This window comes from Daktulosphaira vitifoliae, unplaced genomic scaffold, assembly GCF_025091365.1.
Source record: "Daktulosphaira vitifoliae isolate Bord-2020 unplaced genomic scaffold, ASM2509136v1 Scaffold_2, whole genome shotgun sequence".
In the NCBI taxonomy this organism is placed as follows: Eukaryota; Metazoa; Arthropoda; class Insecta; order Hemiptera; family Phylloxeridae; genus Daktulosphaira; species Daktulosphaira vitifoliae.
Genome location: NW_026099573.1, coordinates 25,085,808 through 25,099,580, shown reverse-complemented (window position 1 = coordinate 25,099,580; position 13,773 = coordinate 25,085,808). Strand labels below are relative to the sequence as shown.

General features: G+C 24.7%; 1 protein-coding gene across 1 annotated transcript; it reads right to left on the bottom strand.

Moving 5' to 3' along the window:
• Positions 1–4,799: 4,799 nt before the first annotated feature.
• LOC126897681 (uncharacterized) lies at positions 4,800–7,438 on the bottom strand. Its single transcript, XM_050671458.1, has 5 exons — positions 7,338–7,438; positions 6,664–7,273; positions 5,926–5,994; positions 5,428–5,520; positions 4,800–5,114 (listed from the first exon to the last, which is right to left on the bottom strand). The coding sequence occupies exons 1-5, from the start codon at positions 7,424–7,426 to the stop codon at positions 4,995–4,997; spliced, it is 981 nt and encodes a 326-aa protein (XP_050527415.1). The 5' UTR covers positions 7,427–7,438; the 3' UTR covers positions 4,800–4,994.
• Between the last annotated feature and the right edge of the window lie 6,335 nt (positions 7,439–13,773).

The window sequence follows — 13,773 nt, the reverse complement described above, 5'->3', positions numbered from 1 at the left end:
GAAAATTTGAAAAAAATATTCTACGTCAACAATTAAATTGTACATTGTGATTTATAGTTTCATACAAACATCAAAAAATAATATAGTTTTAATTGTATATTTGAGGTCAATAATATAAATTAATGAATATTAGAGATATTACTTTTTATTTTTAAAAAATCATAATATAAAAAAATTGTTTTTTAAAAAATTTAATTTCTTAATTAATTTCAATGATATGTATCTTATATAGTGTTTTTAAGACAGTAAACAAAAGTTTTTTTAAAACATTTTCCATTTTAATGAATTTTTTGATTTTTACTAAAAAAATAATAGTATTTCTGACAATAAATGTATATTTTTAATATACATAATAAACAACAAATATGATAAATTAATTCATGTATTCTGATTAATCGTAAACGATATCTTAAATACTATTTTAACAGAATGAAAAAAATGTATATTTATTAGTTATGAAATACAATTAATCATGGAACTCAGAATAGTCGTGACCTTTCAACCACTAATTCAATATATACATTTTTTTTACCAAGGCTTATTTTTTAAACATGAGAGTAAGATATTTTTCTAATTGATTGACTAATTTTGAAATTCTAATTAAATGACAGAGACATATATTAGTATTTTTATTAGTTTAATTATCCGTGTAATGAGTAATTATTTGTTGAAATGAATATTTATACTGTTATCAGACAATCTATTCAAATTTTCGTATTTTTAAGATTTATGCTACAACAATCTTTACAATAAACCATTTATATCTTCTATAGTACTAGAATAATGAATAATATTGTAAATAATGTATATAATACATTGAGGTTAACTATTTTAGAATACAAGTCATTTATAAGATTTTAATTTTGGAGTTTAAATATAAATCTTAATTAAAGGTAATTTTTATTTGAGTAAATTTTAATTATTTTGTCTCCATCATTAAAAGTATAAAAACTAAAAAGTGCAACTTATATTTTTATAAGACCTTAGAATAATTAATTTACTATTCTAAGTATTAAATATCTCTACAGAATGTTGCATATATAACTGTCGATACTTAAAATAATGATATAATTTATAAACATTTAATTATATAGTAATAGTTATGTAGCGAGTAGAGTTCGTTATACTCTGTTCGCGTCCCATACCAACTCTGTTTATTAAAATGTTTGTAACTCAATGAGTACTTATTCTAAAATTTTTATACCAATTGACTCATCAAAATTGGTTGTAAAAGAGAAATAAAATATAGCTATTTTTGATTTAAAAAAAAATATATATATATATATATATATGCTTTAAAGATAGTATAAAAAGATAAAACTAAATAAAAATTAAAATTTTTTCTACTCATTTGAAAAAGTTGTTTTCCTTTTCAATATATTTTCTTTTAATATATTTAGATTTTATTATCTTCAATGATTTTATTATTTATAAAATTATCGAGTAATTAACACTTTAATTCAGTATTTGTAAATTAATCAGTTATTGTAAGCTTCTCAAAAAAGTTAAAAACAAAAGTAAATAATTTTTTTTAGTTTTTAAAAAATTATTAATTTTTTAGATATTAACTAAGGTACCAAATATTCTTTTTTTTCTGTAAATAGTTGAAACAAAAATACAATAGAAAAAGCGAGATACTTAGCTGCCACAATCAAAAAACTATATAACTTAATGTTAAATTGGATATTTTGCTGTTTTGTCACCGTACTTCATTGTTTCGAGAGGAAATCTTAAACATATGAATTTATGCATAGGGTGTTTAGTAAGTAATAAAAATAGTTACTAATTTTCATATTGTTCGTAACAATTTACCTGTTTTCTTACTTTTTGAACACTCTATTACTTTTCAACTATTACAAGAACAAGAAAGTTTGTATTGGTACTCTTTATGCACTTTATGTTCATCTGCAGCAAATATGCAACAATTTATATTTGGCAATAAACAAAAAGATGACTCCTATTTTAATATTTGACATGTTAATCATTTAAAAAACTGAAAGAAATTTTCTTTCTTAAAAAGTAATGAAAGTAAACTTGTATGAAACTATTGTTTATAAAGGTTCAAAATACAGTTGAACCACTTATTTGAAAAAATGACAATAATATAATTGTTTTAAATTAGTAAAAAACAATTTAAATTACATTTGATAAATCGTGTTTAAATAATGTAAATATCAAGAAAGAGATATCAAAATGTGTTTTCCAAGTATTTTATAAAAAATAATTAAATTATAAAATCGTTAGACTAGCAATGGATAAATTTTATATTTTGTATTTTTTCTTTACTTTATTTTCAAGGTACTAAATGATTAGTATATAGAATGTATGAAACTAAGATGAGTTTATCAAGTTCATCATAAAATACTTTGGCGCGGTTGAGTTTGAAGAAAGTTCAACTATTTCTTTTTGAAGGATAAGCCTAACATTTAAGTTTAATATATAAGATTTCAGATTAATTATAAAATTAATGTACATTTACACAAAAAATTAGCCTATTTTATACAGCTTGTGAGTAATGAGAATTTGAGAACTTTTTATGTATTGATCGAAATATTAGTTCAGCGGAAGCTGAATACACGTTGTGACAGCCAAGTAAAAAATTATAAACACATCATAATAAACTTAATATATTCTCATCTCATATAAAAGACAAAATGTTAATTAAACTTTAAATATTATAAAACTATAAATCATTGTACTAGAGTACTATACTCGATTCATTTTATAAGAGTATGGTGCATAACAGTATCCTTAATTTTATTGAACTATATAATGATAAAGTTGCCTAAACGTTTTGTTTATTTTATCAACCGCAACTAATTCGTTATACACTCACTTACACGCAAATACACCTGCTCGCCCACCTCACTATATTTACTATACGATACTATTCTGTATGTTTGTATAATAATATTATAATAACAACAATTACGAGCGCCAAGGGTTGCTGTACAATTATGGAAATAATAACAGTAACAGAAGTAGCATCAATTTTAAAAGGCTATATACGATGGAGTTTTCCTCGTTCCCCTAGCTTACTTAAAACCTGACAACGGGCTCTTTCATTGATCAAACAACGGCATACTTCGGGTACTGGGTCAAAAACTCTGCACCCAATTTCCCCCGCAAAACCTTGTTCTAAATATTATTATTTTTATTTGTATACCAAGAAAGCTATAAAAACTATAATTGGTCTCATTATTTATTTCATAGGAATTAATTATAATAGTTATTTTAATTATAAATCTGTTAAAATTAACTATTTTATAGTACGCTTAATATATTCGATGCGTATTTTTAAATACAACTTGAGATGATTCCATATACTTTAAGGGCGTTATGGATTCAAAACCGAGAAGAAAACGAAAGAGCAAGTTTTTTTAAAGAATATTTTTGTTTTATTTTTAACCACAGTAAACTTTTCTACTAATTATTTAGACGATAATTTCTTTGTATAATTTAACTACTTTATAGTAGTGTACATTATAGTGACTATGGAAAAAATGTATTATACATAATAATTTTGTAATATATAAAAATATAATACATAGTTATTAGAAATAATAATTTCTAATAACTATGTATAAAAAACATTATAAATTAATTAAAACAAAATATTTTTAATTTATAGCTCTATGATAATTTTATCATGAAAGAAACTAATAAATGAATTTTGTAATTTATTTTAGAATCAAATACCAATATAACAATATATCAATTTAATTAGTTATATACTAAAATTTGAAAACTTATTTATACTATAGTAAGCGCTATCTAGTACTTAACACTTTTTATTCGTGAGAATATATTTTAAAGCTAGATCATGCTTTTATTACGTTTCCAAACGTTTCGCATTTATTTTTAAATATTTTTACTACTTTTGGATACATGTATAATAACAATTTCGAATTTTTATCATAAAATTATATTTTTTTTAAATTTAAAGATGTTTTTGTGTTACATACACATCATATATAAATCATATACAAAGAAGGAAATTGTGATTAAATTAAATACTAACTAAAAAAATAAAATATTATTTTAAAATAAAAAATGAACTTAAAAATTCAAGCTTTTGAAATATCTTTGAAAAATATTACAGATTTTATATTGCGTGAAACCATGTGGATCTCTGAAAACAAGAATCATGTAATTTGCTCAAATTATCCATTTTTAAACATCAAAAAATGTTTACACATTTATTTTAACTTCGATGCGAAGCTGAGAAGGTATTAATTTTACTATGATGTGTTTTTTTTTTTTTAGATTAGCCTCTTATCGAGCAAATATATTTTTTGTTGTTATATTCACTATTCCATCGTCTTGACAATTTTTTATTTTTACTCAAAATAAAATAATTCAAGTTAACTTCTCTTTATTAATTGCATCCAAAACACCAGTACACATATAAAAATTTTAAACTTATATTTATCTTAAAAATATTACTTTGTTTAGTAAATGATAATTGTTATTTGCTAATTTTAGTATGTAAGTTTAGTATGTACCTTTAGTATGTAAAGGACGGGTGGGTGTCCTTTTACGAAAATATTTGATTTGCATAACAACTTTTTTATTATTTTTTCGAACATTTCTATTCTTAAGACAGGTGTACCTATATCCCCTTCTCATTTCTTCTTTTCGTTCCTTCAAATATAAACAATCTATCACATTCATAGCAGGCAAACTCCTTTTAATATTAAAAGATCAATAATATCTGTTGTTGGGTCCAAGATATGTCTATCATAATTATATAGAATAAACTACATAATTTATTGTGATATGTAAAATGAGATATTTTTTATTTATCAAGTTATGTTCATAAATCTTTAAGATTAAATTGTTTTATTACAAGTTGTAAATTAGATCTTTTTATCGCAAAAACTGTGGAGTTGATTGAGTTATTTAGTATAAAAATAAGTTTTTTGCATTCTTGAAAAATTCATAATTTCGACTTGACCCCTTTTTACGAGCTATCTCAAATTATTAAATTGCCTTTATAATTTCACATCCGTTGTAATTCCTGCCGAAAAATTGTTCTTAACAAATTTTTTAAAATTGTTATGACTACTCATTTGTAACATAATTGCTACATATTTGAAAAAAGTTGTAGATATCTGAAATAAAAATAAAAACGTTTCAATTTGTTGAATATGATTAGTATACTATGAAGTATAATTTGCGAGAATGGATAAGATAATCGAATTAATAAATTTAATCTATAAAAAAAAATATTAATCAATATGTTTTTTTTTCTGGAAACTTAAGATAATCAATAAATTAAATTTAAATAAAAATTTCAAAGTGATATTTTTATGATTTTATACTACATCGGTCTATTGTTTTGAAATTTTTTAGCATTACAGAAATAATTAAAATATTCCTATATTTTAATTTTTTTAATATCTTGAACTTTTTATTTTTACATACTGATAGTATAAGTCTCATGTCGTAGTTGAACACTCCAAAAGCAGACATTTCATATGTATTGAAAGAACTTACTTGTTTTAAAAAACATTTAACCTGTAAAAAATGTGAACAAATGTAATCATTATTAATATTAATTTAAACATCTTATTTACAACGCATTTAATAAGCAAGTTTAAATATAACTACTACTTTTATACAAACAACCGCGCTTTTGAACATACTGCATTTGTAAATTTAGAGGCTAAATTTTAATTGTTGATATCAATTTTAAGGTATAAAATAATAAATATAACAGACAAGTTAAGAAAATATTTCAATTTTTTGAGATACGTGTACGGAAAATAATTTATGACTTTAGACTAAGGTAGAGGTTCTACAAGTAATGATCCCTTCAAATTTAAAATAAAATAACTAATGCTTGTTAAATGACATCTAGTGATAGCAAATTATCAATATATTACATGAGTTTCATTTCCAAAAGTAATAATACATTTTTACCTGTATAATCAAGTCATCGGGTAAATCTACTATTTGACATGAGCGTAAGTAAAATATAATTTTCAGTTTCTAAAAATTTAATAAAAATATCAATCAAATTAATAACAAAAAACTAATAGTATAATTTTATAATCACTCTGTACATTATACAGATTCAAAAGCTTTCATACGATTTAACATAACTAAGTAATTGCTAGATTATGGTTATTATTTATTAATTATGGTTATAGACCAAAATTTTCCGTATTTATCCAGAAAGTAAAATTTTTCAAGTTTATATCTGTTACTAATGTTTAAATATTGATTATAATAATTAATATACAAAATTTTATTTTTGAGAAATTATGATCTCGAATCAAAAAGATTTTTATATTCTTTGCTTTAGTCAATGCAAATTTATTATAAATATTGGACTTGATTCTCGTATAACTAATGGTACTGAAACCACAATCGTTTAAAGCAAAATTTCTTTGAAAATAAAGCTAAACGTTGACTTGACTTGACCATTTGAAACAAAATACGCAAAAGCTATCTATTGTGTGATTGTCATATCATAATCACATACTGATTTTTGATTATAAATCATTTTAATTAGCTTTTAGATGCATTTAATTAATAATTTAAGAAAAATGACTATATTATCTTTCTAGTCTAATCTTTATCTGACACGAATAAATGATCTGAAGTTACTTTTGAATCAATCTGTACATCAATTTAATCTAAGCAAACCATCTTTACCTGGTTTGAAGTCCAAGTTGTAAGTGCCAGTATAGCAATAATGAAGAATATATTCTGCATAATTATAACAATAGCAGGTACTACCGATAAATCTGGATTATTGATAAATATAATTATAAACATGAGAATAATCAAATCATTTAGGATAAAAAAAAAGTAAACTAGAATAATTGGTCCGTAAGCGTAGCTCAGTAATCTCAAAATGTCACAGAGTTCTGCGTGTAGTAACCGACAGCATTCGATTACCATAATCTTTTCTTCTGTACTCCAAAGTCCAGGTGTTTCTAATAACTTTTTAGGAAATTTCTCCCAATACGCATTTAAAGCGTAAAACCTGCATCCTATGTGTGCCAAAAAGAAACATACATTGGCTATCACAACATAGTCCATAAAATATGGTAAGTAAAACATTGTTGGAAATACAGTGATAATTATATTATTATAAAATACCCAGAAAACAAAACATATCAGATAGATTTTTAAGAATAAAAAGTCTACTACACATAAGACTGTAATTATTAAGTATAATCTGTATCCTGGAGTCCAAAATTTAGACGAAAATAATAGTCTTGAGTAAAGTTTGTCAAAATATAATATTCTGTTTACTAGTCTACAATAAAAATAAAAAATATATAATTTTATTTATTTAATTATATAGAATAGTATAATTTTACTTTATTATCCAATCATTTACGAGTCTTGCAACTAAAAAAACAGTCCAATAATGAACCAGCGAGTAATGTAATGTTATATGATCACACATTTTACACCAGCACAAAAGAGTCAAACATATTAAAAATACAACATATAATATTTCACAGGAAACATTTTTAATGGTGGAATGTTTTACAAATTGATTTCCCACGAAATAGTTAGAAAATCGGAACAATCCTGATAATTTATTGATAAAAATGAGCTTTTTCAATATCTTGACAAAATTATTTGAAGTTACTTCTTTACTATCATCTAACGAAATAAATTTATGCAATGACATATTTTATGTTATCAGTGACTTGATGTAAATGAAAGGGAAATATCGTAACTTATATCCGATGTGCTAGTCATTGAGGTATTACCTACGAGACACTACATAATTCTTGATTCCGCCTTTGAATATTTTATTTATTGAAGTGTCAACAAAAACTAATTGATTTACACAAATGTCTTATTGTAAATATTTGAAAGGAAAAGTATGAAATTATGAAAGTTTTTCAATGAAATTAACTTTTTTCATTAAATTGCAAAAAAATAAATAAATAATATCCATAATATCCTAAACTTCTAAACATTTTTAAAAATGTATTAATTATATGCAATTTTGATGGTAAAATAAAAATATTCTATTTAAAATTTTGAATAATAAAAGTTAAAACTTCATAATATAATAGTTACCGATAGCTATAATTTTATTTGTCATCAAGTCAGGTGGACCCTATTTGTTTTAATATTCTTATTACGATTCAAAATTATTAATCCGATTGTTTGAGTTAATGGTATTCACAGTAAGCGGCATATTGAAACAATTGGTGTAAGTGAAAATTTTACATCATATTTTTACATCAAATCTGTGGATATTTTCTAAAATAAATATATTAATTTTAGAAATTTATCATAAGAGCAAAAATAAGTTTAATGTTTCAATTACATCTTATACAAATCCATATTTTTGACATATAAAAAAACAACCTTTCCATAATGATTTAATAGTATTTATTTTTTTTTATATACAAAGAAAACATTTTTTGTTATAAAAATTTAAAAACACCGTTTTTGTGACTTATTGGATTTTGCTTTAAGCCACAATTGTCTNAAATCCATATTTTTGACATATAAAAAAACAACCTTTCCATAATGATTTAATAGTATTTATTTTTTTTTATATACAAAGAAAACATTTTTTGTTATAAAAATTTAAAAACACCGTTTTTGTGACTTATTGGATTTTGCTTTAAGCCACAATTGTCTTTATATTCCAGCAGTCCTTAAAATTTCTATTATTATTTTTATATTATTTTATTTTTATTATATATAATAAAAGCAGTATTTATAATGACTGTACACATAGGTGACTCATCAATGAAAGTGCGTATGTTCGATTGTGTGTCTCCAAAAATGCAACTCGTTTGATAATAAAAGAATTTATTCATTCATTGTATAAAATTATAAATCTGCTGGTGTAATATCATTGCGAATTCGGCGAATCTAGTAAAACGGGTTATGTGTGGCCAGCGGTCATCTCATTGCTAATATTACAATAGATCCTATAGTGGAGTTGACAATAATACCAACCAAAAGGATTCTTTTACACACTAGAAACATTTTCAATTATGAGCATATAGTATTTCCTTTTCTTTCTCTTTCTATTAGGTTCAACACTGGCCACTGTTACTCAACAAAATTATGGACATCTGCACGAAACCCTTTGCCAAAACGATGGTCAAATGTTGAAACTGGTAATCTATTGTGCAGGTCACCATCTGCAAATGTTTAAGCAACATAATAAATTCTAATACTTTTAAATGAATAGATCTCTTAATAATAATCAGGTTATCGTTTATTGCCAAGCATAGCAATGATCAAATTATGGAAATTTTGGTATAACGCTACAGTATTTTAAATTAAAACGTGCAATAATTTTGCTTGAAGCTGTAAATTTACTATATTTAATTAAAAATACTAGTTGATGTATAACTTTAAATATTTATATGGAAAATTATAAATTTCTTTAAAACTATATAATATTTTTAGCTTCGATGCGAAGCTGAGAAGGTATTAATTTTATTATGTGTTTTTTTTTTTTTTTTGAGTCTGTTACCACTTTTTCTCAGCTCTCACTGAATCGATTTCTTTCAACGTTACGTTAAAAGATCACAAATCGTATCTAGTCCAAGACATTACACTCAAAAATTAAAAAAAAATCCCTCGTTTATAAAAATAATAATAATGTTATGTTCAATTTAATACAATAAACTGAAAATCACTAAAATCACTGACGACAACATCCCGTGATGTTAATTATAAATAATATAAAAAAGCGTAATTCAGCTAAAAATTTAAAAACTTTAGTAATCCCATAATTTGAATGAAATTTAAAACATCAAATACTTTTTATTCTTGATGTTATTCTATAGCTATTACAATAAAAAAAAATATTTATTTATTGACCCTTATGTTAGAAACTTACGTTATAAAACAACAATATTATATTTCGCACAAAAAAGGTATAAATGCAGTTTAAAACAAACATATGTGTTAATTATAATTATTTTTTGAAAAATCATTGTTTGGTTAATATATTTACAATTTTTCAATAACAAGTCAAGTTTTACTATACATTTTAGCTTCGATGCGAAGCGGAGAAGGTATTAATTTTACTATGATGTGTTTTTTTTTTTTNCGTTATAAAACAACAATATTATATTTCGCACAAAAAAGGTATAAATGCAGTTTAAAACAAACATATGTGTTAATTAAAATTATTTTTTGAAAAATCATTGTTTGGTTAATATATTTAAAATTTTTCAATAAGAAGTCAAGTTTTACTATACATTTTAGCTTCGATGCGAAGCGGAGAAGGTATTAATTTTACTATGATGTGTTTTTTTTTTTTTGTGCGAAATATAATATTGTTGTTTTATAACATAAGTTTCTAACATAAGGGTCAATAAATAAATATTTTTTTTTATTGTAATAGCTATAGAATAANCAAAAATCAACAAATCTACATAATTTTTTTTTATACTAAAACCTTAGATATTTTCCTTTCATTTGATATCATTTTTTTGAAAATCTATCACTTAACCTGCTCATTGGGGGGGATTTAAAATNCCTTAAAAATTGAAAAAAATTCCCTCGTTCCCCGCAAATGGGGGAAATATCCAAAAAAATTACAAATTTAAAAATCGCTAATTTTCGAAATTTTTTCACTTTTTTTTCTTAAAACTTCCAATAACTTTTTCAAAAATCAACAAATCTACATAATTTTTTTTATACTAAAACCTTAGATATTTCCCTTTCATTTGATATCATTTTTTTGAAAATCTATCACTTAACCTGCTCATTGGGGGGGATTTAAAATGGCAACTTTTTTACAAAAATTAATTTTTTCAACTTAATTTTTGAAAATGTTCCGGAAATACTGCGTCCTTTAAACATATATCAAATTAAAGCTTATTTTATGTACTACAAAATGAAAAAAAAAAATTTGTCCCGACACTTTTTTTTCTACATTTAAACGGCTGCCGTAGTTAAAAAAACACTATTTTTGTGTTAAAATTTTCGATTTTCGATTTTAAATTTTCAACTTAAAAATGCTATAACTTTTTGAAAAATGTATATATCAGCACAAATTTTTTTTTTCTAAATACATTATAAGTACATCTTTCATTTGACATACTTTTTATTAAAATTGGACAATTTCCCCTTATATAGGGGGCGTTCAAAACTTAAAATATTGTAAAAAACATAGATCTTTTTCAACTGAACTTTTGAAAATGTTCCGGAAATACTGCGTCCTTTAAACATATATCAAATCAAAGGTTATGTTATATACTATCAAATGAAAAAAAAAAATTTGTCCCGACATCTTATCTTCTATGTGCAAATGGCTGTCGAAAATTTAAAAAAAAATGTAATGTTTGCGATAAAAATTACCTTTTATCGGGATGTTTTTTGTACTTAAAACTGCCATAACTTTTTCAAAAATGAACAAATAAAAGTAATATTTTTTTATACTAAAACCTTAGATATTTCCCTTTCATTTCATATCATTTTTTTTAAAAATCTAACACTTATTCTGCTCATTGGGGGGATTTAAAATAGCTACTTTTTTACAAAAAATAACTTTTTCAACTTAATTTTTGAAAATGTTCCGGAAATACTGCGTCCTTTAAACATATATAAAATTAAAGCTTATTTTATGTACTACAAAATGAAAAAAAAAAATTTGTCCCGACACTTTTTTTTCTACATTTAAACGGCTGCCGTAGTTAAAAAAACACTATTTTTGTGTTAAAATTTTCGATTTTCGATTTTAAATTTTCAACTTAAAAATGCTATAACTTTTTGAAAAATGTATATATCAGCACAAATTTTTTTTTTCTAAATACATTATAAGTACATCTTTCATTTGACATACTTTTTATTAAAATTGGACAATTTCCCCTTATATAGGGGGCGTTCAAAACTTAAAATATTGTAAAAAACATAGATCTTTTTCAACTGAACTTTTGAAAATGTTCCGGAAATACTGCGTCCTTTAAACATATATCAAATCAAAGGTTATGTTATATACTATCAAATGAAAAAAAAAAATTTGTCCCGACATCTTATCTTCTATGTGCAAATGGCTGTCGAAAATTTAAAAAAAAATGTAATGTTTGCGATAAAAATTACATTTTATCGGGATGTTTTTTGTACTTAAAACTGCCATAACTTTTTCAAAAATGAACAAATAAAAATAATATTTTTTTGTATTGAAACCTTAGATATTTCCCTTTCATTTGATATAATTTTTTTTGAAAATCTAACACTTATTCTGCTCACTGGGGGGATTTAAAATAGCAACTTTTTTACAAAAAATAACTTTTTCAACTTAATTTTTGAAAATGTTCCGGAAATACTGCGTCCTTTAAACATATATAAAATTGAAGCTTATTTTTTGTACTACAAAATGAAAAAAAAAATTGTCCCTACGACCTATCTTCTATACGCAAATGGCTGTCGTATTCAAAAATATGCTATTTTTGTATTAAAATTATTGGTTTTGTATTTTATTTTAATAGAACTTGATGTTGATTTTGCAATTATCCATCAATTTTTTAAAATTAAACACTATCTACAGATTTGCATCGAAGCGTTTCTTATGATAGTGATTTTAATCACTGTCAGATNCGCATCGAAGCGTTTCTTATGATAATGATTTTAATCACTTTCAGATTAAATCTATACTGGACCAAACTATGTAATGTCTCCAATATGCCGCGACCCCACTGTGCTACCGTTTTTAAATCTAAGAACATCATATTAAACCGCATTCTCCTATAATTTTAATTTAGTAAATAATTTTAATTTTAATAAAATAAAATAAAATAGGATTTTTTAATATATTAGTGTTATCAAGTATGATTGCCAACACAATAATATTTTACCACAATGTTAAATTAAGCTACTAAATAGCATTAATTATTTATTACAATATCATCGATAAGGATGATTAATAATCATTATCAAATAATATTATTTAACATCTTAATTGATAAAAATGATAATCTGTGTCATTTTTCTAAATGTACTGAATAGTTTTATATTTTTAATTTAGTTGGCATCTTATACTTAGGCCAGTGATGTATAGCAACTTGTATGCTTCAAAGTTTTTTTCTCACAGTTCTAAGTAGAAATTTGATTATAATTACTAATATATTTATATTAACTAACAATATTTTCATGAGTGGATTTAAAAAAAAAATTATATAGTAACATTAACAGTGAATCAGCAACATGAAATAAACATACTTAATTGTAGGTTTCATAATCAAGAAAATCTTTAAATGAATCCCTGTAAAATCACAATTTTTAATAGAATATCATTAACTGTTTAGTCACTAAGAAATTCTAAATTCTAACAAAATAATTAAAAAGTTATTATTTTCACGTCAAGCTCCTTCAGGGCGCCTTTAAGGCTGTCAGCTAAACTGTCAATTTGGGCGCCCCAGCGCCGAACTTCCAAGAGGACAGCCCCTATACGAGTCCTCCTGGAGCCAGCCAGTTGGACCCCCAGGGCTTTGAGGTCAACGGCAGCCATTGTGGTCTTTATGACCGTGGCGTACCGTTGACCCTCCCTAAGAGGACCGATTAACACGACATCCGTCCTAAGGACTTTAGTCCGAAGCTGGGTGGCAGTTGGGCCTCGAGAAGGTGGCGGGAGCTTGGCGTTGGGTCGCCATCGCCCACTCCGCTTTCTTGTCCCCGTTCCGTTTCACCACCTCTGTCAACAAAGTGACTGGAGTGGGGGCTAGAGCGAGTGCTGAAGCAGTGGTTGGTGCAAGCGCCTGCCGGACGTCCACGCCACTAGATGACAAAGGCACCGCGGATTCGGTTATCGGACTTTCC